This window comes from Pollicipes pollicipes, unplaced genomic scaffold (assembly GCF_011947565.3).
Source record: "Pollicipes pollicipes isolate AB1234 unplaced genomic scaffold, Ppol_2.1 Scaffold_4002;HRSCAF=4701_pilon_pilon_pilon, whole genome shotgun sequence".
NCBI lineage: Eukaryota > Metazoa > Arthropoda > Thecostraca > Pollicipedomorpha > Pollicipedidae > Pollicipes > Pollicipes pollicipes.
In genome coordinates, this window is record NW_023596420.1 from 23,320,613 (window position 1) to 23,341,439 (window position 20,827).

General features: G+C 55.7%; 2 protein-coding genes across 2 annotated transcripts in view; one reads left to right on the forward strand and one right to left on the reverse strand.

Annotated features, from left to right (window-relative positions):
- Nucleotides 1–5,746, forward strand: part of LOC119094256 (kanadaptin) — a 32,050-nt gene extending 26,304 nt beyond the window's left edge. Inside the window, exons 7-13 of the mRNA XM_037217330.1 lie at nt 1,336–1,478; nt 1,800–1,960; nt 2,782–2,961; nt 4,082–4,228; nt 4,547–5,016; nt 5,049–5,145; nt 5,604–5,746. Of these exons, the coding sequence (XP_037073225.1) occupies nt 1,336–1,478; nt 1,800–1,960; nt 2,782–2,961; nt 4,082–4,228; nt 4,547–5,016; nt 5,049–5,145; nt 5,604–5,723 (1,318 nt within the window). The 3' untranslated portion in view covers nt 5,724–5,746. The remainder of the gene's footprint in view (nt 1–1,335; nt 1,479–1,799; nt 1,961–2,781; nt 2,962–4,081; nt 4,229–4,546; nt 5,017–5,048; nt 5,146–5,603) is intronic.
- A 282-nt stretch (nt 5,747–6,028) lies between these two features.
- On the reverse strand, nt 6,029–13,493 carry LOC119093107 (DDB1- and CUL4-associated factor 8). The gene is made up of 11 exons (XM_037216005.1): nt 13,029–13,493; nt 12,639–12,736; nt 12,198–12,456; nt 11,711–11,830; nt 10,263–10,378; nt 9,765–9,936; nt 8,881–9,046; nt 8,452–8,582; nt 7,780–7,899; nt 7,024–7,152; nt 6,029–6,529 (listed from the first exon to the last, which is right to left on the reverse strand). Exons 1-11 carry the CDS (start codon nt 13,464–13,466, stop codon nt 6,446–6,448), a joined length of 1,833 nt encoding a protein of 610 aa, XP_037071900.1. The 5' UTR covers nt 13,467–13,493; the 3' UTR covers nt 6,029–6,445.
- Between the last annotated feature and the right edge of the window lie 7,334 nt (nt 13,494–20,827).

Below are 20,827 nucleotides of genomic sequence, written 5' to 3' on the forward strand. Positions count from 1 at the left end.
TCTCTCTCTCTATCTCTCTCTCTCTCTCTCTCTCTCTCTCTCCTCCTCTCTCTCTCTCTCTCTCTCTCTCTCTCCTCTCTCTCTCCCTCTCTCTCTCTCTCTCTCTTCTCCTCTCTCTCCTCTCTCTCTCTCTCTCTCCCACCTCCTTCTCTCTCTCTCTCCACCCTCCTTCTCTCTCTCTCTCCCACCCCCTCCCTTCTCTCTCTCTCCTCCACCCTCCTTCTCTCTCTCTCTCCACCCTCCTTCTCTCTCTCTCCACCCTCCTCCTTCTCTCTCTCTCCACCCTCCTTCTCTCTCTCTCCACCCTCCTTCTCTCTCTCCACCCCTCTCCCTCTCTCTCTCTCCACCCCTCCTTCTCTCTCTCCACTCCTCCTTCTCCTCTCCCTTCCTCCCTCTCCCTCTCTTCCCTCTCCTATCCCCTTCTCCTTCCTTCTCCTCTCTCCCCTCACTCTTCTCTCTCTCCCCCTCCTCCTCCTTTCCCTCTCCCTTCTCCTCTCCCTCTCCCTCTCTCCCTCTCTCCCTCTCTCCCTCTCCCTCTCTTTCTCTCTCCCTCCTCCTTTCCTTCTCCCTCTCTCCCTTGCCAGCTGCTGCAGTCCGGGCCGGCACGCGCTGCTGCTGGTCGGATCAGTGTCACGCCCTTCTGGAGACCATTGCAAGGCCCTCTGGTAGGTTAAGCGGCTCCATTTTTCGTCAGTCTAGCTGGCGCTAGTCCACCCGAGGCGGTAGCGCAGCCTTGTTGGTGCTGGGATGCAGGTGAGACATAACAAATCGCGTAGTATCCCAACCAATATTCAACTATGCTAGGTATGTTTGCTGATGTGTGTAGGTGTATGTTGCCTGCCACACAGAGTTGCATAGTTCCTATAGGCTGGCATAGCCCTTTCTCTACAGTCCAGCGTGGCATTCGCTTTTGTATAACCCCAGCCCCTATCTGTGTAGTGCAGGCCGTCGCGCGGTGGTGCTGCATGTGCAGCGCAGGCCGTCGCGCGGTGGTGCTGGCTATATAGCGCAGGCCTTCAGCCGTCGCGCGGTGGTGCTGCTTATGTAGTGCAAGCCGTCGCGCGGTGGTGCTGCCTATGTAGCGGAAGCCGTCGCGCGGTGGTGCTGCCTATGTAGCGGAAGCCGTCGCGCGGTGGTGCTGCCTATGTAGCGGAAGCCGTCGCGCGGTGGTGCTGCCTATGTAGCGGAAGCGGTCGCGCGGTGGTGCTGCCTATGTAGCGGAGGCCGTCGCGCGGCAGCTCGCGGCGCCGTGTGGCGGGCGGCCGGGCTACGGCAACTGGTGACGCCGTATGACGGACGGCCGGGCCGCGCCTGACGCTCCGCCATTGCACTCAGGCTACCGCTCGACACCGACGACGGCCGGCCGCTCGTCGCTGAGGCGCAGCACGTGGGCAAGAAGAAGGAAGCGGTGTTCCAGTGCGCTCTGGAGGCGTGCCGCATGCTGGACAGGGCCGGCGTGCTGCGACAGGCTCGGCAAGGTAACGAAGGGCGCGTGTAGGCGGGCGGCGGCCGTGTTTTGAGCTTAGCTTGGAGCGTCCTCAGTCAGGCCCAACAGCGGTGAAACCCGGTTCCGGCTTACCGGCTTGACTTCCGGCCCGCGGTTGCTGGTCACGGGCGAGGCCTAGCCGAGCGAATCAGACAGGATGTTGTACCGCAGTAGTGTGTGGCACGCGAGTGTGTGTGGGGTTCAAGTGAATGGATCGGACGAGGCAAGGCTGCTTGGTTCGCGTCTGCCCGCCGCCAGGCAGTGGCGTCGATGCGCGGAGGTGCAGCGCTGACCACTCGCGCCCCGGCGGCAGAGAGCCGCCAGCAGCGGCGACGGAAGCCGGCTGCCGACGACTCGGACGACGACGACACGTTCCTGGACCGGACGGGCGCCGTGGAGAAGAAGCGCCAGAAGCGCCAGCAGGCCGCCGCCGGCGCCTCCGCCGCCGCCCGGCCCGACACCTACCAGTCGCTGGTGAGTAGAGCCGGCGGGGCGGTGAGCCCGCAACACTCCGCTACGAACACTCCGCCACTCTCTCAAGCTGCTGCGGTGGCAGGTGGCGCAGGCTGGTGCTGGGTGGGTTCCCCCCTAGCTGGTGCAGTACAAGGTGCTAGGATGTTCCATGTTTTGTCATGGGACTCTCATGGTGTTGTAGTCTTGTTTGCTGCAATGCCAGCGGGTGCAGACCGGCGCTCTTTGTACTCTCTCCAGCCGCTGATCTGTACTGGACGGTGCAGATTGACGCACCGAGCACCGAGCACTCCCCAGGTGCGTCGGTGCTGGAGGGTGCAGCGTGGTGTTCTCTGGACCTTCTCTTTAGCTGATGCAGCATGAGAGTATAAAGGAAGACGGGAATTATGGGCGGTGTGCTCTGTGGCTCTGTAACTGTCCCCAGCTGCTGCGGTGCGACAGGGTGCCACCTAACACCCCGTGTCCTCTCACCAGCTGATGCAGCTTTAAGTGGGTGCCATCTGACGCCCCGTGTCCTTTCACCAGCTGCTGTAGTAGCAGGCGGTGCTATCTAACGCCCGGTGTCCTCTCACCAGCTACTGTAATGTCGGAAGGTGCCATCTGACGCTCCGTGTCCTTTCACCAGCTGCTGTAGTAGCAGGGGTGCCATCTAGCGCCCAGTGTCCTCTTACCAGCTACTGTAATATGGGAAAGTGTCATCTGACAACCCGTGTCCTCTCACCAGCTGCTGCAGTACCAGAGGGTGTCATCTGACAACCCGTGTCCTCTCACCAGCTGCTGCAGTATCAGAGGGTGTCATCTGACGCCCCATGTCCTCTCACCAGCTGCTGCAGTACCAGAGGGTGCAGTCGAACGCCCTGGCTGTGGAGCGGCGTCTGGCGGAGAGCGAGGCGGCTGCTCAGCAGCCGGAGAGTCAGCCGGGGGAGATGGACGAGCTGGATGCCTTCATGAGCAGCCTGAGCCGAGGAGGCATCGGCGACCGTCAAGAGCGGCGCCGACTCAAGGTGAGCATGACGCGGCGGCTGGCCGCATACGTGTGTATATGAGGCCAGGCACCCAGTGGCCGCTGCGGGAGGTGGTCCTCCGGGCGCATAATTTACGCTACTATTTTTGCTTTGTCTTCATTGTGATGTAATGTTGTTCACGCTCACTCATCTGTGTCTGTCCAACATGAGTGGGAACGTAGCCGGATTAAGCTCGATGTCACTGTCCATTCGACAGTCAAGCCGCTGCCTATGAGTGGGCTGATCAGATGTCCGCCAGCTCCTGCACTTGAGCAGCATTTGAGAACGAGATCAGATGCCCGCCAACTCATGCACTCGAGCAGTATGTGAGAACGAGATCAGATGCCCGCCAACTCATGCACTTGAGCAATACGTGAGAATGAGATCAGATGCCCGCCAACTCATGCACTCGAGCAGTATGTGAGAACGAGATCAGATGCCCGCCAACTCATGGACTTGAGCAATATGTGAGAACGAGATCAGATGCCCGCCAACTCATGCACTCGAGCAATATGTGAGAACGAGATCAGATGCCCGCCAACTCATGCACGTGAGCAATATGTGAGAACGAGGTCAGATGCCCGCCAACTCATGCACTCGAGCAGTATGTGAGAACGAGATCAGATGCCCGCCAACTCATGCACTCGAGCAGTATGTGAGAACGAGATCAGATGTCCACCAGCTCATGCACTTGAGCAGTATGTGATAACGAGATCAGATGTCCGCCAGCTCATGCACTTGAGCAGCATGTGAGAACGAGATCAGATGCCCGCCAACTCATGCACTTGAGCAATATGTGAGAACGAGATCAGATGTCCGCCAACTCATGCACTGGAGCAGAATGTGAGAACGAGATCGGATGTTGGACAGCTCATGCGGTTGAGCAGTATGTGAAAATGAGATCAGATGTCCGCCAGTTCATGAACTTAACAGGATGTGAGAACGAGATGAGATGTCCGCCAGCTCATGCAGCCGAATTGAGAACGAGCTGTAATAACGTGAACATGCTGCCTACGTATTTCCGACGTGCCGTGTTTGCCTGTACACAACCCTGAGCTGATGTGGCTGGCATCCAGCTCTCGCTCTCTGTGGTACGATGAGCTGTCCCTGCGTGTGCCAGACTCAGCTGACCCAGCTGCGGGCGGAGGAGGGCCGTCTGTGTCGGCTGGTGAACCTGGCGCGGCCGGCCTCCATGCCTCCGCTGCGGCCGCCGCCACAGGCTGCCGCCGTCCGCTCCGCTCTCACCGGCATCATCGGCAAGAGAAAGGTAGGGACCGCCACCGGACGCGCCCGCGCCGCGGGGCGTGTTCGGATGACAGAAGTTGGCTGTGTCACTGACTGGTACGTACATCATTTCTTAGCACATTTGACTTAATTTGCGTGCGTGTTTGTACCGGTTGTAGCCTGCTCATGAGATGACTGCCTTTTGTACCCAGATTAACGACGTGCAGTCACCAAACAAAGCCCTGACGTGCATGAACGGATCACAACTTTGGCGGGTGCGTACGCATGTGCTCTTGCTGGGCGTTTGAGCGGCCGTGCCGAAGACGCCTGTGAGCATGGGCCGCCTGCGCTGTGTCGCCAGCAGAAGGCCGGTCGGTGCGCGGCGCCAGCGCGAGCCGTCCGAGGACCGGAGCGCCGCGTTCCGTCCGGGCCCGCCGTGGAGGACGAGGACGAGGTCGAGGACGAAAGGAAGAGGCGGCGCAAGGGTCGGAGCCGGAGCGACGGGTGCCGGCCGGTCCGACCCCCGAGCAGCCAGCCGCCGCCAGCCGGCTCCCGTCCGACGGCCCGGCGCCGGGACAGCGCGTGCCCTCCCCGGAGCCGATGGAGGGCAGCTCGGCCCAGGAGCCCGGGACCGGGCCCGAAGCGGACCGGAGCGCCAGCGACCTGTGCCAGTCGGTGGAAAGGACCACGGACCCGGTGCCGGCGGCCGGTGAGCGCGGTGTGGACGACGCGCAGGATACGACGCTGCGGCGCGAGGACACGGTCGCCGTCGGCCGGGCGCTGCAGCCCTTCAACAGGCCGGGCGAGAAGGAGGGTGCCGGGTCTCCGCAGGAGCCTGTAGCGGCACCACGGCTCCCGCTGAGCGGCACCGTCGATCAGCAGCATTCAGAATCTGCACAGCAGCAGGCTGACAAAGCCAGAAGAAAACGTGAGGAGAGGACCAGGCGGAAGGCAGAAAAGGTTTGTTAGCATACCTGCTTTGGGTCGTTTAAGGGGCAGACGATGTATTGGAATGAGGCTACACTTCTGCGAGCGATTAACTTGCAGTTCATGAACCCCGCACGACTCTTGGCTAAGCATCGGCAGGCTTCACGGTATCGTGGACTGTATCATTATCCCCTTGTTTTCGGCATGAAAACCGCGACGTGATAACGCGTGGTCTACGAGCCGTAGAAGTCGCACGTTACCCGCAGTAATCGAAATACGCGCTGCAGGCGCATCTCACCACAAGCTTGTGGCCTTGTCCTGAAACTACCATTGCTCCAGTGGGTATCTCCACGGATGATCGCTCGTTTAAACGCGTTGGATGGTCGCGTATGGAGGTGGGAAACATGGCTCGCGCGCGTTGTAACACTGGCCGTGTCTCGAGCCCGATGGGGCTTCACTGAAGGCCCGCCTGACCGGTGACGCGGCGGCAGGAGGTGGCGTCCGAGCCGTACTCGCGGCTCGCCGGCGACGGCACCTACGACGTTTGGGTGCCACCCGCCGACCAGTCGGGTGACGGACGCACCAGCCTCAACGACAAGTACGGCTACTGAGGCGGTGGCCGCGCTGCAGGACGGCTGCCGGCGTCGGCGCCGGAGGACCGCGCCGCCTCGCGCCCGGCGTCGTCGGCCTGACCGGCGGCACGCCGAGCGCCGAGTGTAGCGCCGCTGGTGCTGCCGACGTGCGGTGGTCCAGCATGCATTGTCTGGGGCGCGTCCGGCTTCTTGAGCCAGCGCGCTCTCTGCAGCCCACTGTGAACGCTCGCCGACGACGGAGCTCGAGCGGCCGTTGCGTGACGGAGCTTTCCGCCGGTCGCGGCCGCCCGTCAGCGCCCCGACACGTGCCCCAACACGCCGGCAACTATCAATACATATATTCATTGACAGCACCGCTTGTACTGCTCTCAGCTCGAACGACAACGTGCTTCGCTCTGAAATACCACCCAAACGCTGCACAGAGTAGTGATCAATCCGCCCCAACGACATACACCACGCCAACGAAGTTCAAATGACGCCACCGGCGTCTAGTACGCCGCGACCAAAAACGCCAGGGTCAGAAGGCCATCGCGCGACGAAGGCCGGTGCCAAAACGACTTAACACGGGAACCCCACACTCGATATGCTGGGGACAAGCGGGGCTCGGCGGGGCTGTCTGGCGGTCTGGCGGGGCGGCCGGCCCGCCGCGCCGCCTCTCCGCACGCCACACCACACGCTGTTGCGAAAGACCAAACGGGCCGAGCGCGGCCCGCGCCGGCGCCGGCCGCTGCGGCGGGCTCCTAGGTGGGCCGGCACTCGCCCGGCTGGTCGTCGTCGCTGTCGGAGGAGCGGCCGTCCGGGTCGTCCGTGTCCATGTCGAACATCTGCGACAGCAGGTGACTCCAGTCACACGCCGGCAGTGCGTTGACAGCTGTGTGCAACAGGACGCGGTACGGACGGCAGGGGCCGTGGGCGTCCCTGGGCCGGTCGGCGACAGCTGTGTGCAACAGGACGCGGTACGGACGGCACGGACCGTGGGCGTCCCTGGGCCGGTCGGCTTCTGCTGCACCCGGATATATAGCACGTGGGCGGCGGCTATCGCCGCTGGTCTACCGCCGCTGGTGCGGCCGGCCAGCGCCAGCACGACGGGTCATCGTGTACCGTCTGCCTGACATCCCCGCGGAAGGATACTTCCGGAACCCACACTACGGCCAAATCCTAACCAGCGAGGTCCACCGCCCCCACCTGCGACTTCCCACCTTAGCTTCCCGGCCAAAGCCACCTACAGCAGACAGACCGCGGAAAAGACCAAGCCCACGCGTCGCCCCGCCTCAGGGTGCCAGCCGGCTGTCTCCGGGCCGGGCGCGAGCGCACTGACCTGGCGCCGCTGCCGCTGCCACTGCGAGCCGAGCACCTGCTGCATCACCGTCCACATGAGGCTGCTGCCGAGCGAGCCCGTCGAGGGCGAGTCGCCGTCCACCCGGTCACGCAGGTTCGTCTCCACGGTCTGTCGACAGACGGCGAGACGGCCGTCAGCAGACGGGCGGACAGGGGCGCCAACGGCGCGTCTGGCGGGCCTGCCCCGCAGGACTGGCGCACACGCCGACAGGCCGTCGCCAGGCCAGCCGTACTCGCTGGCACCAGCGACGTCTCGGCCGCCAGCCCGGCCCGCCTGGTCTTTGGCTCGCTTCTCATTGTGCGGCATGAGGGGACGGGCTACGCACACAGCTACGTCACGGAGCATTTCCACTAGGAGCTCTTGCATTACAAGTTCAGCTGACAAAACTAATTGGCCTGGAATACGCTAGGAGTAGGCGAAACAAGAACATTAAGCGATAATGGCATAATTATAAGAATACTCCCGTGCCGTACTCAGTGCGTCTCAAAGTTATGATAATATAGCATAAATAAAATAATAAACGCGCTCCTTAAGCAGCATGGGCTAAAAATGATAATGACAGAAAAAGTATCCTACGTCACCACTTTTCTAATTATATCATAGCTTTTTATTTTTTAATTAATTTTTTTAAATTTAATTACTGTGTTCTGTAATTAATGCACCCCGTGTAAGCCATTTCTGTCCCGAATGGGTGCCGTCTCCGCGCGGCGGCCGCTCTGCAGCAGCGGCGCCCACCTGTCGCAGCGAGCCCAGCTCTGGCGGCCCGTCCCTGCTCGGCACCCAGATCTTGACGTCGTCGTCCAGCCCACTGGTGGCCAGCACCGGTATGAACGGGTGCGGCTCCAGACAGTTGACCTGCCGGACGGGCGGCGAGTCAGGGTCGGGAGTACGGGTGCGGCTCCAGACAGTTGACCTGCCGGACGGGCGGCGAGTCAGGGTCGGGAGTACGGGTGCGGCTCCAGACAGTTGACCTGCCAGACGGGCGGCGAGTCAGGGTCGGGAGTACGGGTGCGGCTCCAGACAGTTGACCTGCCGGACGGGCGGCGAGTCAGGGTCGGGAGTACGGGTGCGGCTCCAGGCAGTTGACCTGCCGGACGGGCGGCGAGTCAGGGTCGGGAGTACGGGTGCGGCTCCAGACAGTTGACCTGCCGGACGGGCGGCGAGTCAGGGTCGGGAGTACGGGTGCGGCTCCAGACAGTTGACCTGCCGGACGGGCGGCGAGTCAGGGTCGGGAGTACGGGTGCGGCTCCAGGCAGTTGACCTGCCGGACGGGCGGCGAGTCAGGATCACTCGGCCTACAGCGGAGAGCGCCGGGGGGAGGGGAGGGGAAGGCGCCACGTAGGAGACCGGAGTCGAACCGGTGCTGGCCGTGTAAGCCGCGGCGCCGCACGGCGGCCGGGTACGTACCACGCCGTTTTCATCTCCAGGGACGCACTGGACGATGGCTTCAGTATCCCGGTCCCAGACGAAGATGTTGCCGCAGTCCGAGCCCGAGAGCACGTACTGGCTGGTCGGGCCGAAGAAGTTCACGCCCTTGACTGAAAATGACGGCCAGATTGCATTACGCACATCACTCGGCCATCCCATCCTCAACAAACAGCCAACAGTGTGCAACAGTGTGCGCAACAGTATGTGCAGTGTGTGTGCAACAGTATGTGCAGTGCGTGTGCAACAATGTGTGCAGCAGCTCGCATCTGCACCACGCCCGGCCAGAACGTTCACACCACCAGGCGCGCCACAGCGCTGACTGGCGGCGGGCCCGCCGGGAGACCGGGCCTGGCGCGGCCGGCGCCCTCACCGGTCCGGCCGCAGCCCCGCCCCACCGCGTGTGCTCACTGGTGGCGTTGTTGCGGTGGCCGGAGTACTGGTGGATGCAGTCGGCGCCGTCCGAGTGGCTCGCGTCGAACAGGTACACGTCCTCGTCGTTGTACGAGGCCACGATCTCGGTGCCGTTGTAGTTGAACACGCCGCAGGTGACGCTGTACCGGTAGCCGGACTCCAGCTGCAGCAGGGCCAGGACGGCGTCCTGTCCAGGCTCGCCACGCGGAACAGCGGCGCACCACCGCAGCGCACAGTCTCGACAGGGTCCCGGTCGGCAGCGGGCCAACTCTGGCGGAGTCTCCCGACCGTCGGCGCACAGTGGCACTGAGCTCCGCTGGACCCGGCGGGCACCACGGCTCCCCACCTGCAGCAGCTCAGGTGGCGGGCCGCCCACACGGCGCTCACCACTGCAAGCTGGTGGGCCGGCCGTGGCAGCGCAGCATGGTGTCACGTTCGTCTACACAGGAGGTCAGCGCGCCCCATCGGACCGTCGTGGCTCTGTTCTACCAGTCTCAAGGCTGGCAAAACAGACTGGCACACTGCCTGCCCGCGCCAAACCTTTGTCGACCTGCCTCGCCAGCTGGTCGCCTGATCTGTCTTCAAGTCTGTCCGAGTCTGGCTCACCAGTCTCCCCCAGTCTGGCTAACCAGTCTCACCCGGTCTGGTTCACCAGTCTGCTCCAGGCTGACTAACCAGTCTGCCCCGGCCTGACTAGCCACTCTGCCTTAGCCTGGCTTATCGGTCAGGTCCGTCCCACTCACCAGTCTGTCCCAACGCGAGTCAGCAGTCTGCCCCAACCTAAGTCAGCAGTCTGTCCCGGCCTGACTCACCAGTCTGTCCCAACGCGAGTCAGCAGTCTGCCCCAGCCTGAGTCAGCAGTCTGTCCCGGCCTGACTCACCAGTCTGTGCGGACAAAGGCGGCGATAAGGCTCGTCGTTGCCCATCATGCGCCGGTCGTACAGCCGGACGAACTTGTCCACACACGCCAGTAGGAACACGTTGCCGTCCTCAGGGTGGGTGGCGATCGAGTTGGTCGGCACTTTCTTACCGCTGTCCATGCAGGTGGTCAGTCTGCGGCGGAGAGGATCGCCGGTGAGGAGCTCAGGTCTGCTCACCGCGGGGCCGCTGCTCCGAGGCTGACAGCTGACTGGATGCTCGCCACCAGAGCAAATACAGTCGGCGAAAGCAAACGACATCCGCGGCAAACGAGTCGTCTCTTACATACCCACGGCCCGTCCCGTCACCATGCAAGGTCCCAAACGATACGCGGCTTTTCCCCCATGACGGTAACATTAGCACGTCCACACAACAATGGTCAGGTCGATACACAGCCCGGCGTCTCTCTTTTGGCGTACGGCCAGGAGCGGCCACGTCGCCCAGGCGGCGCGGCGACCCACCTGTTCGGTTTGTTCTGCCGCACGTCGATGCTGAAGACGACCGCGTCCTCGCCGCAAGAGAGCACCGTGTGCGGAGAGTCGCGCTGCAGGGCCAGTTTGCGTCCCGAGCCGCGGTGCTGCGCAGAGAGAGGGCACGCCCCGGTCAACAGCAGTCATACACGCGCTGACCGCCTTAGCCGGCGCTCCGTCCACAGACGCCACACAGCCGCCGAGGGGGCACCGTCCGCACGTGTCACACACAGCTGCCGGGAGGGCACCGTCCGCACGTGCCACACACAGCCGCTGAGAGGGCACCGTCCGCACGTGCCACACACAGCCGCTGAGAGGGCACCGTCCGCACGTGCCACACACAGCCGCTGAGAGGGCACCGTCCGCACGTGCCACACACAGCCGCTGAGAGGGCACTGTCCGCACGTGCCACATACAGCCGCTGAGAGGGCACTGTCCGCACGTGCCACACACAGCCGCTGAGAGGGCACCGTCCGCACGTGCCACACACAGCCGCTGAGAGGGCACCGTCCGCACGTGCCACACACAGCCGCTGAGAGGGCACTGTCCGCACGTGCCACATACAGCCGCTGAGAGGGCACTGTCCGCACGTGCCACACACAGCCGCTGAGAGGGCACCGTCCGCACGTGCCACACACAGCCGCTGAGAGGGCGCCGTCCGCACGTGCCACACACAGCCGCTGAGAGGGCACTGTCCGCACGTGCCACATACAGCCGCTGAGAGGGCACCGTCCGCACGTGCCACACACAGCCGCTGAGAGGGCACTGTCCGCACGTGCCACATACAGCCGCTGAGAGGGCACCGTCCGCACGTGCCACACACAGCCGCTGAGAGGGCACCGCCCGCACGTGCCACATACAGCCGCCGAGAGGGCACGCCCCGGTCAACAGCAGTCATACACACGCCGGCCGCCTCAGCCGGCGCACCGTCTACAGGCGCCACAAATAGCCGCCGAGACGGCACCGTCCACACGCGCCGCATACAGCCACCAAGAGGGTCGCCTCACCGAACTCGAGCATACCACTGTCAGCATGAGGTACACGGGGAATCTTGTTGGACATATGCTACAAACGTGGGCGGAATCCCCTTCTTATTCCGTATGTACACCCGAAAACGGAAAGAAGGCCAGAGACTGTAATCGTCGCCGACAGCAGCCCACGGCGGTTTGATGATGGGCGACGGTTTGCATCGTTAAAATTCCTTCAAACCAATACAAAACAACTAGCAGTGACGATGGACCTAGCGTACACCGATGACATCAGACTTGTTGGTACCAAGTCCGAAAAAATCCTTGAATTTTAACTATCGGCTCGCATACTTTCTCTGTAACGAACATCGATTAAACAAGAATGGTTATCAAAACAGCATTGAGTGAAGACGTGCAGCGAACGACAGCTGGGATGAGGGGCAGGAGGGGCGGGGGGCGGGGGGGGGGTACCTGCGCCAGTCTGCGTATGGAGCGGCACTCCCCGGCCGACGAGATCTCAGCCAGCCGCACTTGACCGTCGCGACTTGTCGACACAATGTGGGTGTCGTTGTGAAGAGGCATGAACTTGGCCTGTGAACGCGCACATCGCCCAGTCGTCAGTCTCAGAAATCTTACCGCACGGAGCCGGTTAACAAGGCGCCTTGCAAACAGACTCGCTCTCCGTGCACACAGCACCGGAGAAACATAGACCAGTGACAATGCTGGTGCGAATACGCAGTGGCGCAGTCGCCCACCGCACCGCTCCACGGCGGCAGCGGCGCGCCACCGCCCCCTGCGCAGGAGGCGCCACAGCTCAGCCTGTGCGGGCAGGACCAGCCCGGGCGTCAGTGGTACACGGGTCAATGGTCAATGGCAGGACAGCCCACGGCCCGGCCGTCCCAGGCACGCGAGCCCGCGCGCCGGGCCCGGCCGGCCGGCCGCCACCTCGGCACCCCACCTCGAAGATGTTGCTCTTGTGGCCCGTGTGGTATGAGTAGCTGGGCCGCTTGCGCTGCCAGTCCCAGACGACCACGTTGAGGTCGTCGGAGCCGCTGGCCAGCAGACTGCCGGTGGCGTTGAAGTGCAGGCAGTTGACGCAGCTCTCGTGCCAGCAGAGCTTGGACATCAGTTCCAGCCGCTCGACGGCGTGCAGCGAGCTGTACATGTGCAGCCGGAACTTGTCCTGGTGCAGCAGCGACGGCCGCCCGCCCAGCTGCCTGCCGGCCCGACCGAGCGGCGCCGTCACCAGCTGGCTCCGGCGCAAAACGCCGGCGCCACAATCAAGCTGAAATGGTGCGCAGCTATGGACAGCTATAGACAGATGCTCGGCAAACGTAAGATGTTACATATCAACGAGTGTGTTTTTCAAACGTGACGAAATTATATCGTATTCAGTCACCTCTTGTGTAATTCCTTCACCAGAGACCAAGAGTGCGTGGGCTTCGGTTTCGTCATGATTTCCTCTGTTTTCCTTTTAACGTCTTCCAAAGATGCAGCCTGGCAAGCAAAAGGAAGATAAACACGAAACTATAAACTGTGAAGAACATACACACCAGCAGTCACATAATACAATGCTGTTTCAGTCTTGAAAAATAACACAATATGACATTTTAATGACCATTCCATAAAATCATGTTTATGACCACAGGCTGAAATGCAGCATCACAGGTCACGCTGCCTTCAAAAGATAAGCACGCTCACGGCACAGCTCAATTTAACACATCGAATCCTAGAACGTCAAAGACGACCATGTCATGTGCAACCACCACAGACATGAACTGTGTCTCACCATGGCTGATTTCCTCATATCATCGCTACTGTCTGAATCATCACTTGACGAGCTTGACAAACTTAGCAGACCCGTAGCAGCTGCACCATTTACTCCAAAGTTCCCCTCATCATCCGCCTCAGTGCCCGACATGGCACAATCGGCAGCTTCCCGCTCTGAATCAGCAGCGTCATCCTCTTGATTTGATATGGTTTGGCTGGCATCAGCCATGCTCTGCTCTTGCTGTTGATGCTCACTGTTATCATGGCCAGAAGTCTGCTGACCTGCCATCTCACTTTCTTTGTCCATGAGGTCAGAGGTTGGAGCAGCTGGCATACTGCTTGAATCATCTGGCACAACTTTCTGTATTGCATGTGTGGTCTCACTCTCTCCAGCATTGTCAGTTGCACCTGAAGTCATGCCTCCTTCAGATGCCCCACAACATGCATCAGCATCCATGGTATCAGAACTTACTCCCAAGGAAACACTGTCCTGACCATGAACTGAAGAGCCATCCCTATCTCCAGAGCAGATAATTTCAGCATCAGCCTGGGCTGCAGTTTGCTCACAGGCTGGTATGTTCCCTGATCCATCAGCCATAGTGTGTTCAAACACCTGTGCTTGAATTGCACACAGTGAACAGAGCTTTTTGAAAACAGAATCTTCTTCAATAAGCCCAGAAAATCCTAGTGTTTTAATTACACACTAACTTGAATTTCTTTGTAGCATTCCACTGAAAAGCAAAGCACATGTATCTTTCAAGTTTGGTAGAACTACAACTTGACCATGCATTTTGTCCTACATATTATCCAATACATACACAGTAATGACTTTAGCTTCTACCTGTCAGAGTTATGGGCTTGAGACAATCACTTCACACAAATGCATATAAGTCCACTTAAAAGTGCAGGTTAAGGGTACAAACACCGGTCTTAGAGCAGCAAAGGGACAATTCGGAACTTACACTACACACACACAAACAGTCCATTCAAACCACATTTTCTAGAACCTTCTAGAACCTTTCTAGAACCAGTTTACACCTCAATAACACCATCTATGAGCAAAACATTGCTGGATACACCAAAATGCTGCACAGGAGAATGACTGACACAGGGTCATCAACATGCTGTTTAGACAAGGAAGGACAATCCTTAATGTTGTGACCTAAGAGCTCGCAGCATCTGTGTACACAACATTTCACCAGAGGTGGTGTTCTCTGCAACATTGGGATGCAGCCAAATACATTAATTCATCCCAAGTTTGCCTCATCCAATCAATGAGAGGAACACTAAGTATGCTGATTGTGATCAAGATGTGCAGCACCATTCAAAAATGGGCCAGAGCTTGACATCACCCGGGGGAACTACACACCATTCTGAAGACAAGGGAACAGATGATCACACTGGCAGACAGGAGCAAAGCTTTGCATAACCTTTTGGAATGGGGATAGGAAAGTAATTGTGCATCATATGGTAATGGTTACCACCATTTCCATCTCCACACAGTCCAAGTTCTTCACAAATTTAACAAACCTCTTTTAATTTTGGGAGGGGGCAGGAAAGAAACTGGGGAAAGGGCTGAGACCCTCTTGCTAAACATGAAACTGCACCCCTGCTGACAAAGGTGTGGGATGATGTAAGGCAACCTGGTGACAAAAGCATGGTTTGATGCAAGGCCACCTGGTGACAAAGGCATGGGTTGCTCTGAGGCCACCTGGTCACAATGGCACAGGTTGAGGTGAGACTACCTGGTAACAAAAGCATGGGTTGCTCTGAGGCCACCTGGTAACATAGACCTGGTTTGATGTAAGGCCACCTGGTGACATAGGCATGGGCTGAGTTTTGAAGTCATGCATATGTGCATACAAGGGTGCAAACCATGGATCTGCCCATTTTTGGATGTGTTTTTCCACCACCATTGTGCAGCTACCAAAAGGCCCCTGGCTCCATCCACTTGGAAGTTTGGCATCAGTCGCACATTGATAATTGATGCTCTTTCTCTCATCTTTTATTGCCTCATTCCCCTTACATCATATCAGATTTCTCATTGTTTGGAGTCATGAGGCATGTTGTAAGCATTATATGCAAATAAAGTATGAATATTGCTGTGTCAGACAATCAAGCTGTTCCACATGTGCAGGAATCATTGCAATATATCATCAAAACCAACATATTTATAGATATCGCCAGAATTTGATAAGTATAAAAACCAACTGAAGATTACTAACTTGAATAGCAGCTAATTACCTGTCTAATCACCACAGAATACCTTTTCCCACTGATGTGACAAGGTGGGAACAGTTGCATGGTTGTGAATAGCTGTAAGTGTTATACCTTCCATTGTATCATAATCTCCTATTCCAAATGACTTTAACAATATTTGATACATGAGCCCTATTATAACAAGAATGAAGCTTGAGCTAAGAGTGAGCTCAGTGAAACAAAGTGAATGGCTTTGGGGAACACAAAATGATAAGATTCAGATGCACCACATCACTAAAAGATCAGCAGCCCTTCTCTCATGCTGGCCATGACCATTCATGCTAGTGAATGATTGATTTTCAAGCTACACATTGGCAGGTGATTGAACATAACATTCAGGAGACAAGGCACACTTGGATGCTGAAGTTTTGAGTCACTGGTTACTGAAGTAATTAATAACCTAATCATGAGTGTTTACTTCTTCTTCTGACATGTCTTTTATGCACTCAAAAGATGGTAATTTCTTTCAATCATGTACAAACATTACAGAACTTGTTTTTGGATTGTGTCTGGTAGTACAGCTGTAATCAAGCAGCTTCTCAGCAACAAACACATACATGATTCATGCCGGTTCAGTGGCATACCACATAGGGCTCACAATGCTCATATGTGCATGCAAATTATTTTGATAACACCAGACAACAAATAATACATCAAATGACAAAAGTTATGTCTATTATAGGTACAATAAGCACATGAATCCTTCAGTTTTCACAAGATAGAATGAAACCTCTACATAATCATAACCTGGTCGCAACTACGGGGAACATAACTAGGGCCTAAAAATAGTTTTACACAACGCTGAGCTTGTTGAGACAGCCAGCGAGCACTGCTTTCATGCTCGTAAGGTAGGCTCAACGAAGGTAAGTCAGACATGTGACTGGCAACTGACGACGCTTTTTGAACCTCTTATCTCACCGGCTCATTAAACCCACCATCACCCAAAATACCGTATCCAGCCGGCGCACTCTCCAGTTACTGCGTAGCTACTCCTGGCCAGTCCGCAGCTCTCAGCGATTTCGCGAGGACGTGCACTGCCGCTCGCTGTTTTCGTAGACATGCGACATATACGACGCAAAAAGGACAAATGTTTTAACACTGCTAAAATACGAGATGCAAAATTTACCGCATTCTTAGCATGAATGCAATTTTGTTTATTCGCATTCTGGCATTATAACTTTTATTTGATCATTGTAAACCACTTTCATGACGCCTGACTTCTCCTTCCATTGCATGACGCACAACTTTGAGGTCATCCATAGCTCACCTTACTCATGAAGGGGAAGAGAGGGTGATGGAAAATAACGGAAGCACTAAAAGCATATATATGATTACAGGAGAGGGAGGGAGAGGCCTTTGGCAGCGTAACGTCCCGTTCAGGTATGGATGCAAATGACCCTAACATCTTGATAAACAAACTAAATCGTACACCAGGATGCCTTTGGATTACTGGCTTGACATGGAACACACCCGTTGGTTGTATCGCAACTGTTGCTCAATTAGGCGCCTTACTGGCGTTACTTTCGAGGACGGTACATTTAGCAAAGCGCACCTAGGGGGGGGGGGGGAATATTTCACTCGGTGTAACCAGTGAGGAGCCATGGGATGGAGGGTGAAAATGGCGGAGATGTAACCTGCTGTAAGAAAGGCTCCTCCTAATCTTCAAACTACAGGAATTTTTTCAACTTCATCCTGCGAGCGGAGACCCGGGATCTTCTTTACATGTTAAGTGCATAAAAATGCACTGGAACGCAGCCTTATCTCCCCCCCCCCCACCCCCCAACCGCTGAAAAGATATTCCCTGCGTACTAACAGCTGTTTCAGCCTCACTATAGGTCGATGTATCGTAGCCGTCTCGCTAAAAGCTTTGCACGTTTTCCATCTGAACACAAGACTGAAGTGATCTAAATCAATAGAGGGATCGGAAATTGATGAAATGCCCGGTGAATCTAAATGTTGGAACGGTTATGCCATTGAGATTTCCAACTACTCGAAATTTCCACCTCTCCAGGGTCTTTTTAAGACCATAGAGACTCCTCATGCTCAAGGGTTCCCTGCGATCTCGAAAACTGAGCAAGCTAGAGCCAGCCATGTGGAAAACGGCAATGGAAAGCTCTCGTCAACGCACATTTGATAAGGGAGCCTTGAAAAAGATGAATTCTATTTTACAGGCCAAATGAGATAAAACCGGCCAACATACCACTTTATAGACTCCTGTTATCGCAGGTACGAAACCTGCTACGGCAATGCAGAAGACGGCGTTGAAAAGCTCTTAGAACGTTTTATGTGGTGGACACTCATGGATATTGTCACATGCAACCAGTCATGAGATGCCATGCCAGGTCAAATGAATGAAGCTGATCGTTGCATTTGCCAGTGCGGCTAAACCGAGAGCTAAACAAGCTGCTACATCAATGAGGAGAACAGGGCTGAAAGTTCTACCGAAGTTGTAACGCATGTGTCATTTGGGGTTAAGTCGCATGGCGTTCTAATGGTCGAATTTGCCCAAGAAGATGCAAATTTTACACTTCAAAAGGCACTGGACCGATAACAATACAATTCATATTGATGCGCAAGAGAAGAGGAGCATCGGCAAAAATGTTTGGGAAACATTTCGAGCGAGTGAGGAGCGTCAGTCGACACTTTTGAGCAAAATCTCACCAACACGACCTTCAGAAAGCAGTTGTAAGTGAGGGACCGCCAAGGTCAGAAACTTGCATTTTTCACATGTGTTTAAGTGATACGCCATTAGGCATCCAGAATTCCAGTACCGAAAAAAAAATGTTGAGAAGAACTTGCCGAAAAATCTTAGGGGCTTCAGGACATCCTTGTGCACTGACGGTTACCAAACGGAAGGGTTGCTAAAATGATCCGGTTACTGAGGTTCGTATGTGTGGTTAGTTTCAAATTTTGGTGTGGGGTAATTTGACGTGACGGGGTGTTTGTTATCAGGTGGTACGAAGTGCGCTCACTCAAAGGTTCGACGTTACAAAATGAAGCTCAGTGAAATAAAGCCTATTTGGGATTGGGAAAAATTGAAAGAAATACCTTCAGTGGAAAGCCTAAAGCCCCACCCAGACTGTTAATGAGCCCATGCTGGCATCTAGTTCTTATGAATACACTGGACTCCTCACTCGAGGCACGGGGAACAAGCTTCCCAACTACTTCGAAATGACGCACACTTTTATCAGTGGCGCAGTCAAAATTTGGCCTAATGGAACGCAAGTTATAGGTCCCGTTCTATCCCCGATAGAGACGCACTCTCCTTCGCTGCGGTTCCGATGCGGCTCGTCGGTTGGAACACGCGTAGTCATACCCAGGTCGCAGAACACATCACGAATGGGAAGACAGGAACACGCGGGGGACCGGCAACCATGGTATTGCCCCCCCCCCCCCCCCGCCAGGCTGCCGCGGGGGCCACACGTGCGGTACCTGTCCCACAGATACGGACTTGTCGTCTTACCGTGCCTTCCTAAAAGGCTGTTGTTGGCCCGCTCGCCCTAGCGCCTTGCCCTGTCGGCAGTCTCAAACGTCTGCGCGAGGAGGGCGGGTGTACATGTTACGGATAACAGATAACAACAGAATGGATAGCAGAATGGATAACAGCACACTTTGTAGATAAGACATGCCCGAAGTGCCTTATCTACGATGGACACTGTGACGCACATCGTAGAACCTTCTAGGCTCTTTGCATGATCCGCATCATCCCTGTTTTATGGTGTTCAGATAAGTCTGATCCTGTCTGTTAATGCTGTTAAATCAAGTTATAAAAATAAGAAGGGGTGATTAACGGTCTGGTAATGCCAATAGCCGAAATGATTATGGGGTTCAAAAATTTTCATGCAATATAAAAAAAACAGCATGGGCGGTGTTAGGACCAAACAAAAGTCATACAAGAACTGGGAGCCTTATGCGGAGTTGCCATAGCTGCTGCTGGAAAAGACTTAACACGCACTCGGGTGGGGGTCAGATTGATCCCCCAAAGGTTTTTTTCCGGGACGGTTTCCAAACGGTGCGGCGTAGCCGCGCCAAACTTTGCATAGCTGTAGAAAATTGAATAGCAGATCTTTTTGCACCAAAAATTTAAATGTACCGTGTAAGGAAGCTGTCCTATAGCAGGTCAAATTCAGGGCATGGTTTAAGCGAAGTCAGTTTCTAGGAAATCGTTCGATCTCATGGAACAGCGGAGTGTTAGACGAAACCATACAGCTCTGGGATGCTTTCTTAGACAACACAACAGTTGAATGAGCAAATTACATTGACCTAAGGTTAGGTATGAAGGTCAGACCAAGGTCAAAACCAACCTGTTTTATTACTCTAGGGCTTGCTGTGTGGGATCGTTTCTGGTACTCATTTCGAATTAATTGATAGCAGGAGCCGCACTATACATCTTCCGTGAACTTCTTAGAGGGCAGAATAGGTCATTGACTCAAAATGACCCGGGTCAACATTTTGTTTTTTTTCGGAACATACTGCCTAGCGTAATCTTTGTCGCTTATTTAAATGCAAAACTCAGAGAAGCTTGTATGATTTTGGTCACCATGGCCTTCAAAAGGTCAAAAAAGGTCACTGACCTCAAATGGGTATGTGGTATTTTGTTAAGAAACGGTTATCTAGGTTCCGGGAGCACTTTGGAGACCAGCCTGGAGTTTGGCCTTTGTTTGACCTCATTTGACCCAAAGGTCATAACCTAGGAATCTGAAAGTTTGACCTAAGTGAGCTCACGTAGAGGTTAACACACCCTGCAAATGTCATGCTTCTAACTCTCTGAGTTCCCGGGATCTCAGGGGGTCAAGTTGACCCCCCACCCGTGCGAAAGGTATCCAGCCGGCCACCCGGGCGCGTGTTAATGCTGAAATGAAGGCAAGTCAGACCCAAATCTACCTGAGCACTGCAAACGCACCAGAGCAAGACGAGAAATTGTAAACAGCGAGAGAACCAACGGTAGAATGGTAGAAGCATTGAAGGAAAACCGGAGGAGACTGGGAATCACGATGGTAGACATACTTTCCCTCAGCCAATGCTGCTGTACCGTTTTCTGTGCAAAGACATCTTTGTACGCTCGATTCGAAACCTGAACTTGGCGGGAGCGGCATGATTTCTTTACACCACGCAAACTCGGAAGAGTTAAGGTGTATACTTACTCCTACTCAATTACGATCCCTCGTTCAAAATGATGGGATTGTGCATAAATGAAAAACCACAAAAGGCTGCCGCACTTATTATGTTTACCGATTTCAGAAGTTCATTAAAAACAGTTTTCTCCGTAATATTGGAGTTGAAAACGATTTCTAGAAACTAAACTTATTCCGGATGGCCCATTTTCCCTGCGGCCCAAGCCATGCTTCTATCTTATGCTATAAAGTTTTGAAATTTGGACTGCAAAGCCCTGCAGCCTTTTATTGGAAATTGAACAGCACGTATAATTTCATCGAACTCTGCAGGGTACCCTCAAGCGACCTGCGCTCTCGTCCGTCGTAATACGCGGTGGTAATTTGCTTCGAAAAAAACATTAGCAAACCCAAAGTCTTGCAGCTTTGATAGAATCAGCTCATTTTT